This window comes from Amblyomma maculatum, chromosome 3, assembly GCF_055883805.1.
Source record: "Amblyomma maculatum isolate TAMU_Amacu chromosome 3, ASM5588380v1, whole genome shotgun sequence".
NCBI classification, from domain to species: domain Eukaryota; kingdom Metazoa; phylum Arthropoda; class Arachnida; order Ixodida; family Ixodidae; genus Amblyomma; species Amblyomma maculatum.
In genome coordinates, this window is record NC_139346.1 from 116732475 (window position 1) to 116756695 (window position 24221).

The following is a 24221-nucleotide window of genomic DNA, read 5'->3' on the forward strand; positions in this document are numbered from 1 at the left end:
TTGTAAATCGCCACTGCCAGAAAATGCAAGAAACACTGATTGGGTACCTGTCTGTGGGAAACTCTACGAGCTCAGAGAGAAAGTATGGAGAGAAGTGAGAGTATGAAGGAGGGAGAAAGAGGCGGGCTAGCCGGTGGCCTTGGGAGCACCGAATCGGTTTGACCACCTGGGTGTTTTTAATGTGCTGACGTCGCACAGCACAGGGCCGTCTTTTGCGTTTCACCTGCATCGATATGCGACAGCCGGGGCCAGGGTCTTACCCGGCAACTTCGGGCCCAGCAGTAGTGCGCATAGATACCCGGCCCCGCGGCTCTAAGGCTTGTGGTAAGGAAGAAAAGGCGAGTGATAAGGAATGAATTATTAAAAATATTCTATTCAAGGTAATAAACGGTACCGGACCTCTTTCAGTTTTTAGTGCACATCTCAACCTTTGAACGAGGGAGGAGATGAGGAAGGGAGTGAAACGAAAAGGAAGGGAGGAAGAGGCGTCAAGTCTAACGTGGTAGAAAAATAAGAAGCGCCTGATACAGCGGTGATCGAAAATCCTCTTACCAAATTGTTAGAATTTATCTCGTGATGAGAGAAGAAGTTCTAAGACTGTGTAGGATGAAGGTATGCCTCGATCTTGCATTTTATGTTCATTTTAAACTGACTGCGCCTCGCATTCAGTGCCTGCTTTCTCAACGTTTAGCTCATGCGCCTTTCTCTGTCCCCACAGCAGTGGGGCATTGCTGAATGAGCACTTGCACCCGCTCACCGTGGCGAGCCTCGTCAATAAATGCGAACGCTGCGCCTTTTGAGACGCATTCGAGCGGCCCGTTCACCCAACCGAGAACCGGCAGCTTGTTGAGCTGTCGCCCAAACAGGTGTGCTCGCGAGATATAGAAATGGAGTGGGCCTTTTTCACGCGACACTGCAGCCGTACGAACGAGTGCTGGCCATACGAGCGTCTGTGGTAGGAGACGTGGTATTTTATTTATGCTCCCGTACGTTCGACTGGACGTGAAGCATCCTGCGTTTTACACGGCATCCGTATTTCGTACTGATTCTTTTTAGACGATATTTCGTTTAAGGCTTAAGAGTATAAAGCACGCACAAATAAAAATCTCCTGGATTCGTCTCGGTTAGGATGAAAACTTCCTACTGAGCAACAGCTTTCCGGCAACCGCTTTAACTATTTTTTACATAATTTCCTTTCACGCTTGACTCGGTTATTTGCTTATTTAAACAGCGATTACCGGGAGTGTCATTAATCAAAAATTATGAGACCTGAAGTGATATATTGTATGTTGGAGTTTATGCCGGGTTAAATGCAAGCGAAGAACTGAAGTATATCAAATCTGAGTTGTTAAAGACATAGGAAGAGTACGAATGCGCTTCACCATTCGAGGGACTAGATCTCTTTTTTTTTTTTTTCTTCTCAAAATGCACAGCGTCCTGCTCCGCAATGCCCATCACGCGTCGAAGTTTCTCTTGTACTGCGAGAGACCCGCTTTAAGCTTCGTTTTTTTTTTTTCAGTTTTATTTTTTTAAGTCGTAGAACTATTCGTCCAGGTTTTTCTTCCTCTTTTAGTCATCATCGCTACTGCATTTATAACACGACCACTATGAATATCAACCCAACAGCCGGTCTCTCAACTGTTCACAGGGCCTTTGCGTTCACTCTTAAGCAAAAACATACCATCAACCCTCCGTCCTTTTTATGTGCTAACTATGACGCAGTGTACATTAGTCATCTGTTCACTATTCTATACCTATATGATACATCGTATCGACCAGCGCAAGCTCAGAACGGATCGACAAGAAAGTGCGCAGGTAAGGCCAACAAAACAAGCGAGAACAAAGGACTCGCGATCGTACTCCAGCGAGCTGACGCCCTGACTATAAACCAGCCTCCACAAGGCTACTGCAGGACGGCACAGGCACCCCGCAACAACGTTTTCCCGGTAGCGCGAGCTCTGCTAATATGATGATTAAGCCTAATGAGCCTCTCGGAAAATCAACTCAATAAACGTGACACGTATAAGCACTTTCCGTTTCGTTCCACTTGCAAGCTGCTCACTTACTAGCATCAAATGGTCCGTTCCTGGGGACTACTGTGCGTTTTTCTCTTATTGGTATACCGCGAGACAGCGTTCAATCACGGTGCATTTTTGATGGTTTTCTTTTCATCTCTACAATGCTATAGTGTGCCCCACGTTATGAATTTTGGTATCAAACTACGCTCGCAGAATTTCGCCAATCATTTCTAAATGCTCCAGTGCTTCTCTTTCTCTCCGCATAAAATGTGCTTGTCAACGAGCACTGCTGTTTTCTAAGGCAAGAAAACAGGTCGACTCTGAACATAATTGACTTAGTACAAACGTGAAAAAATATTAAGCGATGAAAAGGAGAAACTTACATAAGATAACCATACTTAATGACATTGTTTCGACCGCGCAGAATATTCCGAAAAACATGTTGTTGATACCGCCCCCCCCCCCTACACATACATCAACACATACATGAAAAAACACCTTTCTCTAGAATAACACAAATTCGACCCGCTACATTTATTCTATGAACACTCCATAGTTATAAACGAAAAGTACCCAGTTTCATTTCCAATGTAGAGGCTTTGAACTTCAATGCGGAGATAAAAACAGAATTCGCTTTTCAGTAAAAAAAAAAAAAAATAATTTTAATACCGTTGGATATTTAAACTACCTATATGTCGAGTGAACTAGGAGCCAACTGAAATAACAAGCATGGATAGTTAACGCGAGAAACAGTTATCGAGGTCGGAAGATATATCTCTGTTCAAAACCGTCATCCTGCACCCTAAGTGGTGATCAGAGCTATCCGATAAATTTATTTGACATCTAGTTATCTCGAATCGTCCGGCTTTATCGACACTATGACCATGACCTGATTTATAACGTAAATAGAGGTCCACAAGAAAGCCGACTCAAATTAATATAGCACTCTTAAACGGCTCTTCCCCTTCCAGACTACAGATTATGAATGCAAATAATAAGCAGGAAAATAAATTCAGCTTTTTCAGGAGATTGGGACTCAAAGCTGCTTTCAACTGATGTGCGAGTTTACTAATTTACACCAATTCATGTTGCCCTATTTACTGAAATCTAGGTGGACTGCGATTCGAAAGCCGACACCTCCAAGGGTTGAAGGTCATGAAAAAAAATTCTTCAACTCAAGCCAACCGAACAAAAATTTTGAGGGTTCAAGCATGGCTTGAACATAGTGATAGAGCGAAATCTGTCAGTGTTGCAGCGAATTTTTCTGCGGACATCTGGATTTATTGTGCTGCTTTCACAACGTTCGAATGAACCTTCTGTCCTAGATAGCAACTCGCTGTTGTCGTTCGCCTCAACCAACTACCGAGTTATCTGCAGTGTAGCGCAGTGTAGCTTTCGCTTCAAAATAAACATTGAGAGAGATAACAACTACGACGCAGACCGGATATTCATTTTCCGAAAGCCGGGCACCCGATCCTCGCGGACTTCCAAATGCCGTCCATATACAGCGCTCAGGCAGCCAGACCACGTGACAGGACGAAGCTTTGTGACCTCTGGAATTTCCTTTGCGCGAGGACACCGTCATCCTCTCGTGTACTTCTTTGGTTACAGTTAGGACTAGTAACGGCTGCAGCGCTGTCTTATGCAGCTCTGCGTGGGCACTAACTGTGGGCATTTGTCCCATTTCAACGGTGGTCTTCGTGTATTGTAAATGATTTTAAAGCATAGCATCTACGCTCCGCGCGAGATTCCGTTCTCTCAACGGTGGGTGGATGGATGGAATATAGGAGCGTCCCCTTTGAAACGGGGTGGTACCAGTTGCTATCATGCTCATTTTTCTCCCTATATCTTAATTATTATTTTAGATTGGTTAACTATACCATCATTCTATTTATTGAATTTTTGTTTCTGCATTAGAAACGTTATGCCACTTTTCTGCTTTTAAGCCACCAATCTTCCAGTCGTTTTTTTGCTAGCTTCCACCGCAGGTTTATTCACGCGGCCACTGGTATCTCTAAACCCCAGAGCTTCAGGAAGAGTGACTGCGCCTGCATTGACTTCCGGATGGATACCATTACATTGGAGTATAACATGGTCAATTTTTTCACTGGAGTTACCACATACAGCACATGCGTCATCTTCATTGTTAAATTTCTTTTTGTAGCTACGTTTTCTAAGGCACCCTGATCTAGCTTCAAAAAGTAGGGCACTGCCTCTTGAGTTATCAAAGAAAGCTTACTTCCTGATCTGACTTTTCCAATTTCGGTATAATTCCACACTCTGTTTCTTTTCCATCGAATTTATCCAATTTTTGCCTTCTGTGTTTTTCACCTGTTGCTTAATGCTCTTTATTTCTCCGTCCTTGTGACTAGCACACTTACTAGTTAGTTTCCTAGTTCTTTTCCTCCATTGTGAGTCAACGCTTTTTAAATACAGGTATTTAAATACTTTAGCTGCCCATCTGTTCTTGTGCAATTTCCTCAGGCTTTCCTTATATAATATTTTACTCTGAGCTTCCCGTACTTCGAAAGATGGCCAGCCCATATCTCCCTGTACCGCCTCATTTGTAGTTTTGCCGTGAGCACCTAGTGCTAATCGTCCAACGGCTCTCTGATTTATTTCTAATGTCGACAGTACCTCTGATTTTAGGCAGAAAACCGCATTTCCGAAAGTAATCCCGGGCACCATAATTCATTTCCAATTACCCCTAAAAACCTTATACTTGCTGCATCCCCACAATGCCCTATGCTTCCTTATCCCGGCATTTCTTCGCCCTTTGGCCTTACGTAATTGCTCATGCTTTCCAATGTATGCCAATCCTTCTTTTACCCATACCCCCAGATATTTATATTCTGCTACTCTGGGTATTTCATGGCCTTGTATTTTAAGACCCTGATTCGTTGATCCATTGAAAATTATCAGACCCGACTTAACTACGCTAAAACTGAAGGCTAGAGCGTCCCCTTGGTCTCCGCGACACTTAACTAGAGTTTGCAATTCTTCCAGACACTCAGCTAGCAGCAGAATATCGTCTGCATAAATCAAACCGCGGAGGCGCTGCTCTACCGCCTTTCCACCTAATCTATATAATAGGTTAAAACCTAGGTTACTTTCTTGTATCCTCCGTTCCAGGTTTATCATATAAAACATGAACAGCAGCGGTGATAGAGGACAACCTTGTCTTAATCCTTTTCATACCTTGACAGCTTCCGTGCTTCTTATCCCTTCCCATGTAATTTCTATTTTCTTATTTTGGTATATTTCCTGTAGGAACTCCTGTAGGAACTCTGTTATCTCATAACCGATACCTTCTTTTTTTAATATGTTTCACAAGAGTTCCCTGTTTACATTGTCGTACGCCCTGTTTATGTCCAGGAAGGCCAAATGCAAAGGTCTATTTTCCACTCTAGATATATCGATGCATTGGGTAAGCACTAACAGGCTATAATCTAAGCGCCTACCATTTCTAAAGCCGTTCTGAAGTTCTCCGAGTGCCTTGTTACTTTCTACCCATGCTTGTACCTTTAATTTCACCGCCTGCATGGCCAACCTGTACATAACAGATGTTATGGTAATCGGCCTGTAGGATTTATGTGCATCCTTTCTCATTTCCCTTTATAAATCAAAACCATTTTACTCTGCCGCCAGCTGTTCGAAATTTGCTTATTCGCTATTACTGTTTCCAAAGCTTTTAAGAACGTTTCCTTACTTCTCGGACCAAGTTCATTACTCAGCTTGATCGGAATTCTATCTCTTCCTGTGGATATGTTTTAAGGACTATTTTTCTCGACCTTTTTCCAGTTTAGATTGATCAGTTCTAAGCTGCTTTGTATTCTGCTACCTTGTGTTGCTTCCTGATTTGCGGAGATCACCCTATCGTCGCTCTTAAATGACTCGGCTATAACTGATGTAATGTAGTTCACTGCGTTGTCTCCCTTTAAACAATTTCCCTCGTTATCTTGAATTAAGCCCTACTTTCTTTGATTATTTTTACCTAGCCAGCTTATATGGTTCCAGAATTTTAATTGGTCTGCTTCTAGAGGCATCGCGTATGTCAGCCATCTGGCAATTGGTGGACTGCTTTATTCTATTTTGGACGATGGCCTGTACATCAAGTTTCTTTTTTCGATATGATTCCCATTTTTGGTAGATTTCCTTCTGAGATACTTGTGCTTTCTTTGCCTCACTGTGTTCTCTTGAAGCAGCCCGTCGTTGTTCAATAGCTTCCCTGATTTCCTTATTACACCAGCTCCGTGGCTTCCACTTTCTACTCCAGCGGTTTGCTACTTTAGCCTCCTTAATTTTCCTCCTTATGAGTAGTTCTACCTGTTCATAATCTCAGTCTTGCATGGGGCTTTGCTCTATTGCTTCCTATATGTCTGCTGCTAGCTGCGCTATTTGATCGTCGTTTAAATTTGCGTTTACTTTTTGTCTAAGTTCCATTTATCTTTTCATCAAGGGCTCCATCTGCAGAATAATACGTTTATGATCACTTCCCAGACTACACTCCCTTTCTTCGTCTATTTCCATTTTTGTGACCTTGCTATTAATTCCCTGCGACATTAGACAGTAGTCAATGGTCGTCTGCCTATTGCGGAATTCCCACGTGATTTTGCCTTCGCATTTTATTTCTCTATTTACTATAACTAGATCGTGTCGCTCACAGAAATCTAGCATTAGCTTCCTATTACAATCGGTGTATCCATCCAGATCGTCGATGTGGCCGTTCATGTCCCCCAGTAGAATAATATTGGCCCCGTTTCCAAACTGGCTTATATCGTCACTGAGACATTCAACAAGATCCCTGTTTTCTTGCCTGCATTGATGTCCTGTTCCTAAATAAACTAACCCTAGCCATGTCCTTATGCCGGCAATTGTTCCTGAAACCCAGATATGCTTTTTACAAGATGATTTAATTATTTGCCAATTTGTTCCCTGGTGTATCAACATACCTACCCCTCCACCCTTTTTTTCCGTTCTCGTTCTGTTGCACCCTTCCAAGACGTAGCCTTCTATAAACGGCGGATCTTCTAGATCCCTGAGATGAGTCTCGCAAAGAGCGTACACACCTATTTTGTCATCCTTCAACTGTTATTGTATCTCTAGCCATTTCGCTCTTTTTCTACCTCCTTGCATGTTTATGTAGCTGATCCTAGTGTTAAATTTCTTTTTTGTACTTTTCTTTCTCGACCTCCTCCTTGCCATTTTTTGGGGCTCAGCCTCCGTTATTACACTTTCTTCTGTTCCACTTCTAACTACCTCTGTGCACGGAGTCCTCGCGGGCCCCCTAAAAAAGCTACAGCCCTGCCTGCCAGGCGCCCACCCTCTGCTCCCTCTCTCTCTCTCTCTCTGCTCCCACCCTTCTGTTAAAATGGATGCCATCTCGCTGAAAAGCCCTACCAAAACCTCCTTTATGTACCTCCCTGTTTACCTCAACCACTTCGAAACGCTTCTCCAGGCTTAACTTTCTTATGTCCTGATTAACTGTCACCACGTCCTTTTCCAGCTTACCGTTCAATCCTAGCACCTCCGGTACTGTGCATACCACTATCTGCGCTTGCCGTGCTATCTCTCTGATATCGTCAACTTCCTTAGCTAAACTTTCCACCACTCCTGCAGCGTCACCATTTAGGACATCGTTTAGCCCCGCGGCTACTATCACCATACTGCGCTCTGCGGAATTTTTCAACAGCCTATTTTTACTCTTTTTCAGCACTGCCCTCATTGTACTCCCTAGGAAGGCTCCAACTAACACTCGCTTATCACCCTTTACACTTTCCTAGATATCTCGCTTGCACCTGCTGGGTCAGGGTCCTCCGAGCAGCGTCACCTGGCGACCGACAGCAGAAATATTGTAAAAATGAATAAGAGTGCTTTTAAAGCCTGCCGTACTCGTTGCTTCAATAGCGCCGTTCTCCATGCCGTGTGGTAGCGTTTCGCGATGCTCTCCACTACCCCTCATGTAAAACATCTCACTCCTGGGGTCTTTGAGATATTGGATATAAATAAAATAAATACAAAATCAGCCTCTGGCTGAGGTACTGCTCAGGTTAATGCCAGCAGTAATGATTAGCGTGTTGTCCTTCCCCGCTTCCCAACAGATAAGCTTGTCGTCGACTCTGCTTTTCTGCATGCTGACCTCGCCGGCCGCCCCTACCATGCCCAAGACTTCAGAGACGCCCTTCAGAACGTGCTGGTTTTGGAAGAAATAAGCTCTATCGAACAATTTAAAATGCCGCATGTCTGGATGGTCGCATGCAAATCGGCGCAGTCTTAAGAAAAACTAGTCTCATGTGTAGATTGATTGATTAAGAACCGTCGCTGTGTTGTTGTGGATCCGGAACCGAAGGAGGTAAAGGTGAAACTTTTGTGGCTCTCTGAGCGCTTGGATGACACCTTTATACGGGAGGCTCTAGAAGCTTATGGCAAAGTCACCTCGATTTCGAGCGAAAACTGGAAAGTTGCCGACATCGGGAACAGATGAAGGCGTTCAGCCGGGATGCGACTTTGACTATTGCCGAAGGGGTTAGCGTTGGTGACATTTCCACATCAGCTAATGGTGTGTGAAGTATAGAGCCTCGTTCTGATACCTGGAAGACCACCTCTCTGCCTCCGCTGCAACCGCGTAGGACACATTCGTCGGCATTGCCGTACGTCACGTTGCAAAGATTGCCGGCGTTTCGGCCACACACCCGAGGAGTGCGTGGTTGCATACGCGGACAAGCTTCGGCCTCAAATCCGCAACTGCTTCGCTGAGTTTGGTTTCTCACTGTCGTTATGAATGAAGTGCCTGCAGGTACGAGTGTGTCAACGCTTCGACGCAGGCGTCAGACTGAGTCTGATCATCCAGCCGATATACCTCACCAATAAGCAACAACCAAGAGAAAGATCGGTTCGAGGCAGAGACCGACAAAACGCGAGAAGCTAGCATAGATAAGAAACGACAGCATGATCGTGTAGCCATGCTTAACTGAACTTGCGCTCGATAACTAAGCTTAACCGGGACAAACTTCCGCAGTCTTATGTAGATACTCGAATAAAAGCCGACCAGGAATTTCTCTACCGCGTGTTCTTAAGGCAACTACCTGCTTAGATTCGAATAAAGGCGGTATATGAAGTCGCTATGTAACAAAAAGAGGACATTGTGTCCACTTTAAAGCATTGGTGCTCAGAAAAGAAGCAAAAGAAAATTGGCACTAATTGAACTCGAGACAACGGTATTATTGAACACATAGACATCGATTTCTGAAACGACTTCCTGGGTTCATTTTGTTTGCCAGGCTTAATGTCTTGCGGTGCATACTTTCTTCTGTATCAGCGCATTTTAATCGTCTACAGCAGTCAACATTGCTTCTCGGAAACTAACAATTTGCTGGTGTTCAAAATATGACGTTTCAAGTGTCTATGCATTTTCGCTTGGTAGCAGCGTTGATTTGTTCACTTTTCTTCTTTTTTTTTCGTGACACGGTTCGGTGAATTTATCAGCCCTGATTGGTACTCCATCAATAGGCCATTTGCGCATGCACCCCCCCCCCCTTTATGAACACAGATTCTTATCCTCTAAATGTGGTCTTACCGGACCCGACTAACAGATTGAAGACGTGTTGTCAGAAATTCGCGTAATGACAAGCAGGAACTTTTACACTGTGTAATTGACGTTTTCATCCTTGATCTCAGCCTTTGTGTCTCCCGCTACTCATCTGCGGTCCGTTTGCGCTTATCGGTGCAGCGTCATTTTTCCAGACAGATAACCTGCAACTTCTTGCAACACCTCGGCATCAACGCTATCGCTCGGCCATCCCTTCGATGGCCATTCGACGATGGCCAGCTATCGCTCGGCCATCGTCGGAACGTTACTCGCACCGTCCTTCTATGCCCGCTCATTTCCTTCATCTCTACAAGAGCGGTTTCTGAGAAGATTGCCATAATTTAAAAATCTAATTTCACCCCACATCATGTGGAGACATCACCATAAAATCATTACGTCACAGAACCAACCGACGAATCACTGCTCGAGTACGTCACCTGCCAACTATCGCCTGCTACCCTTTCCTTTATCACCTCCCATGGAACGTAATTGGGGTTTGTACCGAGAAGCAAAATAGCTCCGTTTCTTGCTTCTCACATCACCTCAGCCGACAGTACTCTACCCGAACCCGAGGTGGCTTCACTACTGCACAGCCAACTGGGGGAAAATGGTGTATGTGCAGATAGGCCGTTATTTCAGGGCGAAAGCCTTCAATGATTCATCGTTGTCAGCAGGAGCTGTCCGCAGAGGCTGTCACACTTTGAAGGGAGATAGTTCAAAATAAATAAATAAACCTTGATTCCACCGGGAATCGATCCTGCCTTCCCTTGGATTCCAAGTCGAACTCTTTAACAACTGCGCACGCCCCGGATCGTGAAACGTTCATCATGATTCCCCTTGTCTACCGTGAGGATAGCAGGATTCCACGAGTGACAGATACTGCGCCTTTAATTTCTCGTAACGAATTATAGAACGCCAGTGAACATTGATGCGTTCAAAGGTATGCTGGTTGTGTTCGCCTTTCATTTGACGTTTCTTCGATCGCCGCACCACAAAGCAAACAAGAGCAGACCCAATGTCTAGGAGGCGTTAGTGCAGCAAGCATCAGTGGCGTTTTACATTGATTTACAGGATAGAAAAGCCGCAGTACAATTCTCCGCGGACGCATGTACCACGCCGTAAAGGAAGGGAGGAAGGCGGGAGTAAAAGAAGAGAGGGGGATAGAGGTGCCGTGTGGGAGGCAAGGTATATGTACTATGATAGCGAAGGCTCCATAGACGCCCATACTTTCAAAACATGGCTGCTCATGGGACTCCAGCGCCCAGTGAAGCATTGGGGGCCATGACGTTGAATTATGTCACGTATAAGTTTACTTTGGCTCGAATTATAAACAAAACTTTTTATGAAACCGCCGCGTGTCATTGACAAGCCTGCATCCTATGAAGGTTGTTACCTTTCAGTGCGCGCCAACTTTTGCCATGATAACTCGAGTTTCTGTGGTTTACGCCCTTGTTTATGAGCAGTTGCTCGAGCACAATGAAAGTGGTTGGCGATGGTGGCGGCATAGAAAGGCAGCAATATTTCCAAATGTAGGCCAAGCATGCAACTTTATAATGCAAATACTGCTGCAAGTCATGCAGGTACTTTAGCCATGTACTTTGTCCCTCAGTACAGCAAGGTGTGGTCCAGAAACACTGGTGCAACCGGACAGTCGTGCCCAGTTGAGTGCCCAGTTCGCAACAGAGTGTACCAAGAGTACAATTATGGTTTTCATATGCATGATTTATTTCATCAGCCAAGTGAATACACCAATAAAGCAAAAAAATAAAAAATGCATGTCGCAGGCAGCATAATCAATAGCGCTGTTTAAACTGGCTAATCATCTCAGTGATCACAGCCGTGGCATGGAAAATGCTTGAAGTGTCATAAAACATCACCAGATAAGAAATATGCACAGAAAATAAAACTATGGCGGCAGCAATTGAAATAAAAATGACCTGGAAGTAGATGCATTAGGATACACGGAGAACAGAAGGCACTGAAATGACTCTTCACATTTAAATTCTTCGCAATACAGCAGTTTTCAAGAAAATGGTCCAGACAGCTTTAGCATCAATAAACGAGCTTCACATAATAGAGCATACATCGAGTCTGTGTAAAACCTCCGGACATGCTTCAGATCAGCAACCAGAATTTGAAGCAACTACGATCCACCTGAAGGATACATATAGTACAGATTACTTAGTGGTTGGTGGATGTTAATACGGCAGTAAAAAAATATAATGAGCATTTCTCATCACTGCACTGTATGTTACAAAACAGTCGCCTCATCATCTCATATAGTCATCTATTAGCACTCTAAGGTGTTGCGACGCTGGCGCAGCCATCCTTGCAGTCTCTTGTTGCGGTCACAGAGCTGTCTGAGCTTGGCTCTGAGCTTGTAAAGTGTCCGCCTTTCATGTTGGGGCTGGTGAGAGATCCGACAAGGTAAAGAATAAGCAGCAGAGGAAGTAGCAGCTGTCGGGTTCAGTACGTATGCATATATCTTTACAGAACCAGGGAATGAACGTCAGTGTGAAAGCGTCACAATTTTTGCAACACCAACCTTCACAAGAAAGCGATGAACTGCTGTGCGAGGGTTCTGGTGATGATGCAGCACACAAAGGCAGTGCTGCAAGCTCTCCAGCCGTTTTGGTCTACAGATGACGTGCTTGCACCTGCGTACGTGGTCCGCTGCGACAGCAGAAAGTAATGCAAGAACAAAATATATCTACAGCACAGTTCCAAAAATGCAGCCAGAACCTAAACAACGCACAAAATATTTTCTAAGCTCCTAAAGCAGAGTCGGCACTTACAACGAAATGCTATCAAAGAACGGCCGTGGATCCGCGCTTGACTGAGCGAAGAACTCTGGGCACAATGAAATGTTATCAAAGAACGACCGTGGATCCGCGCTTGACTCAGCGAAGAACTCTGGGCACAATGAAATGCTATCAAAGAACGACAGTGGATCCGCGCTTGACTCGGCGAAGAACTCTGGGCGCCTGTACCTGCAAGGCACACAGTCAAGTTACCGTAGCATATTTCTGCACCATCCCTTTTTGGACTATTCCAAAAGATTTGGAATAACAATCACCTTCTATGATCAGTTGCAGAGATTGGGACTCCTGGCTGTGCATGCACCCCTTTGTAACTGCTTCACTGGGCATGGCGCCTATTAAACAAAATAACAATTCGCTCTGCATTATCACCATTTCCCAGAGAGGTATCCACCATGCTTTCAACCCTTCCCACATGACGCTCCTTTCAGTTCCACTTAGATTGTACGGTGAGGTACCCATGTGGCTTCTGCGTTATTTCGAGGCATCTGAAGTGACATTACAAAAAAAAAAAAAAAGAAGGAGACATATCAGTACCCTGGTAGCTATTAATTTTCAAGCAAATGTAACTTCTACACCATGCGGTTAAGATACGGCCCCACTCGTGGAGTAAAACTTCAGCTTAGCGCTTTGATTCGTTACGCAATCAAATGCAATAAAATCAGAAGGTATATAGTGTGCATATATTTTTTTTTAATTTGTTACATGCAATACCAGCTTGAACAGCGCAAGATATGCTTCTCATGCAAACAGCGACAACTCAAAGTGCATCATATCGCTTACCCGTTTCCTATCCAGGTGAACACAGAACCCATGCAATAAGCTGCAATACGATGAACTCGCACACACTTTTAAAAAGGAGAAAAACATGTTTTTGCTACCATGGATAGCGACATAAACCGCAAGAACAAAGGCAATGATTACTGCGCTTCAGTTATTGTAGTGGTGTGCAGGCACGCTATACATGGGCGTGCAATATCTCAATAAAAGTTTTCAGTTTTGCCAGACACAAGATTAAAACATTAATGGACACAAGAACAAAAAGTCCCAGATTTGCTCTACTAAAATACTTCATACATGAAGGAAGGGTGGCACACTTTTTTAAGGTCTTTTAGCACTTGTTTTAGCAGGCCTTGCTGTCAATTCATGCACACCTTAGGAACGTGTGTACTGCAGGTTACTAAATATTCTGCAAAGCATGAAGCCTAGCACGCACGAAATTATTTAGCTATGAAAGAGGCTAGAGCAGCCCGAAAAAAGATATGGAGCTAGAAGCAGACGACACTAAGAGCTCAATCACCGGTGAAAGTCAGGCGGGCAGCGGTGTAGTAAGCCACCGACTGTCGAGTCCATACTGCCGCAATGTGCCAGACAGCCTTACTTCCTCCCTTAGTACGGACTCATCATGCGATAAAGCGCTTCAAACGAAGAATGGGAAGCGTAATACTGTGCTTCAAAAAGGCTTCGCACTGCTCGCAGGCCGAAGGAGACCAAATCAAGAAAACTCGGCTGAAAGGGGATATTAATCTTACCAAACGGCCACAGAGCAGCCACTAGCAAGGACGTCGAAATCTTTGCCAAAGGGACGTTTTCAGACAGACTTGCAAGCTGAAGTTATACGCTTTCCCGGGCGCACCAAAACATACAGCGATAAGAAACCGCTCCGCAGCTTCGTCAGGTGCGTTGCCTTAGTTACCTCCGTGATTGCCTCTTCCATAGAGAAAGGAAAAAACTTTTGGAGAGGCCCTGACGTCACTTTTTTGAAGCCGGCATGGCCGCGCGGCCGCGCCGCGACCGGACGCTGCAATGTCTCTCCTCCTTCTTTACTCTCCGCATTATCTCTCTCCGCGACGCTCATGAATCTGGCGCCCTTAGCAACGCTGTTGCTAGTGGCCCGAGTTCTCATAGCAACAGCGATGCCGTTGCTAATGGCCCGACTTGGCTAACCCTAAAATTTGACGTCACTTCCGCCACACTTTCTTCAATGCATTGGGAATGGCAAGGGCCTCTCCTAGGTTGTTTCCTTCCTCCATGCCCACTTCCCAATAACCTAACAAAGCCTGCAAAGTCTCACCAGATCGATGCAACATCAAGGGGGCGCAATAAGAGTGTTGCTAGAGTTTTAAAAATATAAGAATGTTTAATAAAATGTTTTACCTCATTCACATGCAAAGGCATCAAAATATATATTCTTATATGGATTCATACTTTCCAATTTGTAGTAATATAATTTCTTAATTTGAATGTTTGGACCCCCGACCTGTGGCTATGCTACTGTACCGCTAAACCGCTTTTGGGCCCAGCCTTCGGTACCACTCTACTTCCGCAATGGTGGAGTGCTACGATCCACCGCCCTAATATGGCTTTCGCCACATCGCACTTCAGTGGTCCCTAGTGCGCTGTGGACTTTCAAAGAGGGCACTTGCAGTGTTTGGAGAGGAGGGGGAAATCTTTATTACGCAGTTTTTGAAATCTCCTCTGTACAGTGCGTGAGAAAAAGAAGCTGGCAGTGTTTCCTACAGAGGCACGATGACATCCGCAGTCCGCACAAGAAGGCACCAGCAGCATGTGCAGACTCCATATTGTTAGGGATGGGATGATACCCATTTGCACAAATGTTCTAATTTTGGTTTCGATAATTTGGCCCTGCTAAACAGGCAGGGCCTCACGAACATTTGCCAACTTGCTCCTATTCCCTCATATACTGAGAAAGACCAGAGCTCCCAATGTCTTTTGTTGTTGTTGTGGCTGTAGGTGCTGGTGGTGAAAACGTTTACTAAAAATAGAGAGTTACATGAAGGTTGTCTGGGGTCAGGCTTAGTGCCCTTCCCCTCACAAACACTAGGGGGAGTCCCTAGTACGGGACCCCAGTGGCTTCCGCTGCCGCCATTGCTCGTTTGACCAAGGCCTTTCGGGCTTTCAGGTCGGAGCAGGCGAGTAGGGTCGCCCTCCCAGTCCTCCCGGGTGGTGTTTGGGTCAGGTGCAAAGGCAGGGTTGGAGGGGCACGCCCACACCATGTGGAAAAGGTCCGAGGACATTTCCCCTCAGTGCGGGCACTCCCCGGAGAAGGCACTGTCAAAGTGTTTAGGTGACGCAGGGCACATCATGGTATTAATAAAATGCACGGGCCTGCTACTGGCTCTGTAGCTAAGCCACCTCCGCTACCTCATGCGGACAGAAGAGAAAATAGAGAAGAAAAAAAAGGAGAGGGAGAGAAAGACGCGCACCGCAACAGCAGCTGTCGTCCACCACTGACGCGGTGGTGGGTGCAACGACGGCCTACAGATAAAATTTCGGTGGATGGCTAGCCCCCGCCTCAAGCAGCGTTGACCTACCGTCCCAGCCTAATAGGGCCAGGAACAGCCACCCTTGCCTTGTCAGATGGAAGGAAGGATGCACTAGGTGCGACCCTCCTGTGAGGGTACGACCTCAACCTGCAACCATCATCATCCTACGGCTGCCCCAGGCAAAGCCTCCCACACCATACGGTTTGGGGGCTTTTTTTTCGGGGAGCGGGCTTTTCCCAGCCAAGGGGCTCATGCAATCCGGCCTGTTCCCACCGGGGCGGGTCGCAGTGCATATGCACCACGTACGCACCACCCCGGTAGGGCGAAGCCTGACGCGAGCAAGTCTTCTAATATCTCACTTCTAGTTTTCCGTTTTCTTCTTTGAAGGTCACCATGGGGCTGTCCCCATTCTTCAAAAAACTTCTTGCCCCCCAAAGTGGCGTCTCTCTCTCTCTAGGTGGAACCATAGTTCTTTTCTGATTTTGGCCTTCACTTCATGGAGGCTCGCAGTCTTGTTCGAGTAGGACGCTTTGCAGCGGGCCAACCACACCTGATAGTTGACATCTGCCAGTGTCAAGACAAACTGCTTGCGCCCTTCCTTTGGAAGCGGGTTGAAGTAGCGCACGGTGGGGTATGGGATCCCGGGGAGGCCGAACATATCTCTTAGACGCTGTAGGAGTGCTGCGGAAATTAAGCAGTCCAGAAAGATGTGCTCCGCTGTCTTTCGGGCCAAGCAGAAGGGACACGGGTCAATATTTCCCGACGTCGCAGGGACGAAGGAGCGCCGTCTGATTGGTAAGATGTCTGTAGCGAACCTCCACATCAGGGAGGCTCGGCGTGCATCGAAGAAATGGGCGGTGATGTACTGCCAACTGATGGGCGGCAGGGAACGGATGTGTGATCATACTGATATCGTTCAGGGGCATGGTTCGTGGGTCAACGTAAGACGAGTTTTCCTTCAGGTACTCCAAGTAAGCGGCTGCGGTTAGGTAAAATGATAGGGGTGACCCCGCATACGGCATATTGTGGTGTAGGGCCTCCTCAGTGAATGTTCGCCGCCGTATCGACAGATAGTACGAAGCCATCGTTTTTTTAGCGGCATGTCGCATTCGATGGCTCTGAATGTGCATTTGATGTGCAAAGCCCTTGCGAGAATATCCAGATCGGGCAGCCCCAGGCCACCTTTGAATCTGGGCAGGCAAACAATGGCTCGCTTTACCTTATCGGGGGCTCCCTGCCGCGAAAAACGGTATATATGTTTCTGGAGCTGTTTGTTTCTTGTTTGGGGAGATGTCAAGAATGCTGGTCACAAAGCTGAGGGTAGAAATCAATATTTGCTTGATGATGGTGGCCTGCGCAGTCAGGGGACATTTTAGAGCACCAAGATTGTGGGTTTTGATGCTTAGTTGCTCTTCAGCCTCATTCCAATTTCTGGGCGCTGGTCCAGCGGAATAGAATAAATATCCGAGGATTCGTAAATAGTGGTAGGGGAGGCGGTCGTGCCCAAGGCCATAACAGTGGCCTTCTTGTGATTGAGGCGACCCCACTCCCTTGGCAGTACTCCGTAGTTCAAGTAATATCTCCACTGATGTTGTGTCTGGCACTACCACAGAAACGTCATCCGCGTAGGCGAACACTGGACTGCAGGGAGGGCCCGCTGGCAATGGTGTTTTGCAGAGACCTCCATTCGAAACAATCTTTTGCAGGAGAGGTTCAATCGCTATCACATAGAGCAACGGGGAGAGAGGGACAACCTTGTCGGACACCCCTTGCCACGGGGAAAGGCATTGAGATGCACCCCTGCACAATGACTGCTGCTTGTGGTGCCGCATAAAGCGCCTTGCACATATTTATGTATTCTGCAGGAATGCGCACGAGCTCGTGTCCTAAACAGGTACTTGTGACTCAGACGGTCGACTGCCTTCTCTTGGTCCAGGGAGCAAAGAAAGCCATTGAGGCGGCGCGATTCCATCCATGTCAAAAGGTCTCTCAGAGCCACGCCATGGAGTTCTACCGAGAGGCCTGGGACACAGCAAGCCTGGCGCGGGCCTACTATTGACGATAGAGCAGGCGTCAGGCGCAAAGAGAGACATTTGGCAATTGCCTTGTAGTCCGTATTTAGAGGGTTATTGGCCTCCAAGCTTTAAGGTCGCTACTCCTGGAGGTGTCCTTGCACAGGAGCATGATGAGGTCTTCGTTCATACTTGGAGTTTGTTCCCCTCGCTCTAGGGCGTCGTTTGCTAAGTTGGCGAATGCGGTCTTTAGTGACGGCCAAAACTTTATGTAAAAGGCTGGCGGGAGTCCGTCCATACCCGGGCTTCTATTTGGCTTCATCTGTTTTAGGGCTGTGTGTAGCTCTTCAGACGACAGCCATGTGTCATCCAGGTTAGGTGCGAAAGTTTCTACCTGCGGCTGGAACGATGTGAGGATGCAGGGCTCAGCATCATGAAGTTCGATGTAGAAATCTCGTGTTAAACTCAAGACATGCCCAGGGCCCGTAACAATATAGCCGGTGAGTGGATCTTCGACTGCAGAGAGGGTTTCGTTCTTTCTGGCAAGGCGATGGCGTAGCAGATGACGGGAACACCATGCCTCGGTTTGCCATCGTTCAACGCGTGCTGTTGCGCGAAGTCTGTCACAGCGCCGAATAAGAAGACGATGGAGCTCCTTACGCAGGGTGGCCAACATCACGGGGATGCTCAGTCCCTGAGAAAATGGGGCCGATAGCGCGATGATGGCATCCGAGACTATTCGGATTTCTTCTCTCTCTTCCCGCGCCATCTTCTTCTCCCACTCTTGGATGCAAATCTTGATGGAGGTTTTCATATTACAGCTTTCTGCATACATGTTAGGGGAGACGTAACGCTTTATAACTGTGACAACTTCCTGCAGGACACGCTCGTCATCCAGATGTCACGTGTTTAATTTCCAGCAACCCTTTTCTCGTGGAGTAATATTAGCCGCACACAAGCGCGCGATAAGCAGCCTGTGATCACTTTAGAGGTTCGCCCTCAATACCTAATCTTTCAAGTATGGCGGGCGGGCTGGATAGGCGCCTTATTTGGGCAGTTCGTTGTGCTTCTTTGAGTTTCTCGTAGGTATTGCGCACCCCGAGTTTGAGAAGCTCTTCGTTGGGAGTCGAGCGAACCAGGCCCATTGCTGTTCTGTAAGCCATTCTAATGATGGCGTCGATTCCCTCAACTTTGTTTCTTTGGAGTTTTAAGTACGGGAGAGAGTATGTAATCCTGCTTATGATGAAGGCGCCTATGAGTTTGAAGAGGTCGTGTTCTTTCATGCCTCGTTTTCTATTAGGGATTCTTTGTATTAGTCTGGCTGTTTGGTGAACCGCACATTTCAATTTGTTGATTGCTGGCGCGTTTCCAGAGTTTGTTTGCAGCCTGAGCCCCAGGATCTTGATCTCTTTAACCTGGTACTTCCACACCCTGTATAATTACTGTCGTCAAGGGCGCATTTAATTTGCCTTTATGAAACACTATAAGATTCTATAAGCTAATAGAATCAGGACAACCTGACTGCAATCAAGAAAAGGATCAAGCAAGTTTTCGGAAACGGTACTCTACTATCGATCATATCCATACCATCAATCAGGTGATAGAAAAATTCTCGGAATATAACCAGCCCTCATACAAAGCATTCATTGATTACGAAAAAGAATTTGACTCGGTTGAAACCTCGGCGGTGATGCAGGCATTGCGAAGTCAGGGGGTAGACGAGCCTTACGTGAAAGTGCTGAAAGAGATATATAGTAGCTGCACAGCAACCATAGTTCTGCGTAAAGAAATTAACAAAATTCCCATAAAGAAAGGTGTTAGGCAAGGAGACACAATGTCCCCAGTACTATTCACAGCTTGCTTAGAGGAAGTATTCAGAGACTTGGAATGGGAGCAGTTAGGGATCAGGGTAGATGGAGATTACCTCAGTAATCTGCGATTTGCTGATGACATTGCCTTGCTAAGCAACTGAGGAGATGAACTGCAAATAATGACTGATGACCTGGACAGGAAAAGAAGAAAGGTAGGCTTGAAAGTCAATATGCGGAAGATAAAGGTAATGTTCAACAGCCTCGGGAAGGAACAGCAGTTTACATAAGGTAGCGAAGTACTGGAAGTAGTAGGCGAATATGTCTACTTGGGACAAGTAGTAACCGCAGATCCGGAGAAGGAAATAACAAGAATAAGATTGGAATGGAGCGCATTTGGCAAGTACTCGCAGATTATGACTAGCAGCTTACCGGTATCGCTCAAGAGGAAAGTATACAATAGTTGCATCTTACCTGTACTCACCCATGAGGCGGAAACGTGGAGGCTAACCAAGAGAGTTCTACTTAAGTTGAGGACACCCCAGAGGGCTATGGAACGAAAACTGGTAGGATTAACATTAAAAGATAGGAAGCATGCAGAGTGGGTCAGAGAAATAACTCAAGTTACTGACATTCTAGTGGAAATTAAGAAAAAGAAATGGGCATGGGCAGGACATGTGGTGCGAAGAAAGAATAACCGATGGTCGCTTAGGGTAACAAACTGGATTCCAAGGGAAGGAAAGCGTAGCAGGGGGCGGCAGAAACTTAGTTGGGCAGATGAGGTTAAGAAGTTCGCAGGGGTCAAATGGATGCAGCTAGCACGAAACCTGGTTAATTGGAGAAATATGGGAGGCCTTCGCCCTGCAGTGAGTATAATCAGGCTGATGATGATGATGATGATAAGCTCCGATTTTTAAGGGTAGCATTCTAGGCCCGCTCTACTGACCTCTTTATCGATGACGTCTGCAGCTGCTTGAAGAGCGGCCTCAATTTCACCATGAGAGCCCTTAGTGGCCCACACCGTAATATCATCCGCGTAGAGGCTGTGCTACACTCCTGGTATTTTGACGAGTATATCCGGGATCTTGATTAATGCCAGAATAAAGAGGAACGGAGAGAGAACAGCCCCTTGAGGGGCGCCTCTGTTTCCCAGCTTTATCGAGTCGGATTTCACATTGCCCACGTGCAGTTTCCCCGAGCGCTCACTCAGAAAGGCCTTGATGTAGTTGTAAGCCTTTCGTCCAGGGTTAATTTCGTTTAGGTGCTCTAGTATAGTATAATGGGAGACATTGTCAAATACTTTCTTTAGGTCGATGGCCACGATAGCCTGCGTATCTACCTTTTTAGATCTTTTAATGATGTCATGTGACAATTGAGGCATGACATCCTGTGTAGAAGGTCCCCTTCTGAAGCCCACCATGGTGTGGTGGAAGCGAGTATTCTTCGGCATAGTCCTGCAGTCTATTAATCACAACATGCTGCATTAGCTTGCCTAAGCACGAGGTAAGCGAGATTGGTTTTAGGTTATCGAATTTTATCACCTTGTTAGGTTTTGGAATAAAAATCGTCTTGGCGTGCTTCCAGGACTGGGGTATGCTACCATTTTCCCAGCACTCATTCAAGTAATCCGTGAGCGCTGTGACCGACTTTAGATCTAGGTTCAGCAGCATCTTATTATTAGTTTTATCTGGTCCAGGCGCAGATTTTGTCTTGAGTTGAGACAGTGCGGCCCAGATCTCAGTGTCCGAGAAAGGCCCGTCAAGATTTCGGTTTTCGCGTCCCGTGTAGTCCGGGTACAAATCTCCAACTTTGCTGTACTTTACATATTTATCTTGTAGTGACGATAACAATTGTTCAACGCTTCCGGGATATGCATGGATGATCTGGTCTATAGCGTTTCTGTTGACTGTCTTGGACTGGGCTGGATCAAGAAGGTGGCGGAGAAGGTTCCACGTGTTCTTGTTTCCAAGCTGCCCGTTAAGTTCGTCGCATACCTGATACCAGTTCTGGCGTGTAAGGTTAATGACGTGTTCTCCAATTTCCTTCTCAAGCCGTGCAATGCGTAACTTGAGCTTCCGATTAATTCTCTGCTTTTTCGTGTCTGGCTTCCCACATGTGCGCAAGCCTGGATGATGGTTTGCTCCCCGTCCGTTTCTATGCTACTGGTGTGCTAAAGGGCGTCTACGCATATATCCTGGACCCACTTCTCCAAGTCCGAGATGCTGCACGGCGCATTACTCTCCCTGTCTTTCCTGAATTTTTCCCAGTCGGTGTGCTTAGTTCCATGCCCTCTTATTACGTGAATTGGTTTGTATTGTAATGGCGAGAATATAGTGGTCGCTGTTAAGGTCTTCCCCAGTATTGAGCCGATTGATCGCGTTTCGAGCTAGTGACAGATCAGGATTAGTGTCCCTCGATATGCTGTTGCCGGTTCTCGTGGGTTTGGTAGCATCATTCAGTAGCGTGAGGCCCAGCTCCTGAATCTTCCCTAGTATCGCTGTGCCTTTACCATTAGACTTCGGGTGACCCCATTCAGGGTGATGGGTGTTGAATTCCACAACTATGATAAACTGATTCCTTCTGGCCTTTCTCACAATTGTCTCTAGGAGTTTACTTGTTTCCTGAGTGTGATCCTTGGGAGAGCTGTAGACGTTGAGGACGTACGTGCTCCGCTGTCCCTTCTCGGCGGGAATGATTTCAACAAGCATATAATCTAGGTTTACGTCCTCAATTTCATGCTGCACATAGTTGATGTCCCTTTTGACCAGTACAGTCGTTGCTGGATATCTGCGGCTAGTACGCAGTTGCGTAACGGCAACATAGCCTGAAAGAGTAGCCACTCTGGAGGATTCTTGTAGTGCGATAATGTCTGGTTTGACAGTGGTGTTCTCGATGTGGATCTGTAGGTTGGCCTTCCGTGCGTACCCCCTACAGTTCCACTGCCAGACTGTAATTATTTTTCGTTTGGCGGAATCCATGTTTTACTTTGGCCTGTCTCCTCCACGCCGGATGGAGATACGGTAATTTGCTGCTGCCCCGTCACGCCATGCAGTACCGATCCTAACTGCTTAATCTGCTGATCTGTGCTCTCATGCGCAATCTTAAATTCTCGCAGAATCTGCGTGGCCTTCTGCTGCCAACGTCCGAGGCCAGCAATGGAGTTCGCAAGTTCTGACACTTTGCCATTTAAGCGCTCTTCTATCTCATTCATTCTTTTAGATAGCGGGACTTTAGGGGCACTCCGCTGAGAGCATTCTTCAATCTTTATCTTAGCGGTAGAGGTCTCCACCTCTTCATTTGGCGCCGGTCTCTTATTTGGGGAGACGTGATCTGTTTCCATCGGTGGGTTATCTGAAGTTTGCGTAACTAGCTCTTTTTGAGATTTTTCACTTTTGAGGGATTGAATGAGTTTTGTTTGTGTTTCGACGAATTTTTCTAGTTTATCTATGCGTGAAAGAAGCCTCTCAGTAACTATTGCCTGATTCCTCACCTTATCATCGTTGTCTTCTTTCTTCCAGGAGATGTTCTTGTCATCCGCGACGTTTCAGATATTCTTGGAGTCCCTCTTTTGGCTGGGGTCCCTTGACCTACGTCTGGAATGGCTCGTGCTTTAGTTGGACTTGCTCCTATGCCTTTGCAGAGGCGGGAAAGAAGATGAGGAGTCTCTCTGGTAGCCAGCTGCGTTCCGGGCCCCTGGTCTTCCTCTTGGCTGTTGGGAATTGTCATTGTCGGTCTTCTTGGCGCTTCTCTCTGGTGTTCTGCCTTTGACGAAGCGGAACTTGCAGTTGCTGCTGCCTGTACTGTGGGGCCCTTTGCATACAATGCATTGAGTCTTGCAGGTCGGTTTTTGGTCTTCTGGGGGTGGCGGGTGGTTATCACCGCATCGGTGGCATGTCATTTTTTTTTAGTTTGGGGACATACGTCCTGTCTATGTCCTGTTCTTCTACAGTTGAAGCATGCTTACACCCTGTTGAGAAACAGAGCCACTTTATGCAGGGCTCCAGGATACCGGAGCACTCTGGGAAACGCCGTACCAGCCACGATGACAACAGTGGGGTTGAATTTCCCGTACCGTCTTGCGGATATAACATCAACATCCGGGTTCATATGTCTGTAGTTGAGTCTCAGCTGCTCGTCCGAATCCCCGCTGTATTCATTGTGTACTATGCCCTTGACAGAAAGATCCGGAGCTGGTACGTAAGTTTTGACAGGGTACGTCTTTCCGTTGAGGATAAAGGCCACTACTTTCCTATAGGCTTCTCCACGAGCACTGCTTGGGGTGCTGATAGTAATCGTTTGGTTGACTGGGTGTCGCTTGGCAATATCTTCTTCGAACACTCGGGCGTCCTTGATGTCAGCTGCGCTGCCAATCGGCTGAAGTAGAGTGGCCCCTCCTTTGAGAGGGGAGTCGATCGGGACTTGCGGTCTGAAGACAACCTTGAAATGATCGGTAGGCAGCTGTGGGAGCTGGATCTTCTTCATGAATGGCACCCTAGCCTTTGTCTGCCGTTTATCCGCCTGAGCGTTCATGTTGTCTCCGCCGGCGTTCTTCCCCGATGCGGACGAGACGCCGAGACGCCGTCACCATCGGTGTTACCGCTGCCGCTTGGGCCAGCGGCATTAGGCGTACGGTAGAGCTCCTGGTACTTGAATGGAGTAATCCAGGAGCCGTCTTTCAGCTCTTCAGGG

At 46.6% G+C, this 24221-nt stretch overlaps 1 protein-coding gene across 1 annotated transcript in view; it reads left to right on the forward strand.

The window, feature by feature from the left end:
• The window catches only part of LOC146195771 (uncharacterized), a 74466-nt gene extending 51759 nt beyond the window's left edge, over positions 1-22707 (forward strand). The window contains exon 7 of the mRNA XM_084596859.1: positions 22648-22707. Coding sequence (XP_084452985.1) covers positions 22648-22707 — 60 coding nt within the window. The remainder of the gene's footprint in view (positions 1-22647) is intronic.
• Positions 22708-24221: the final 1514 nt, after the last annotated feature.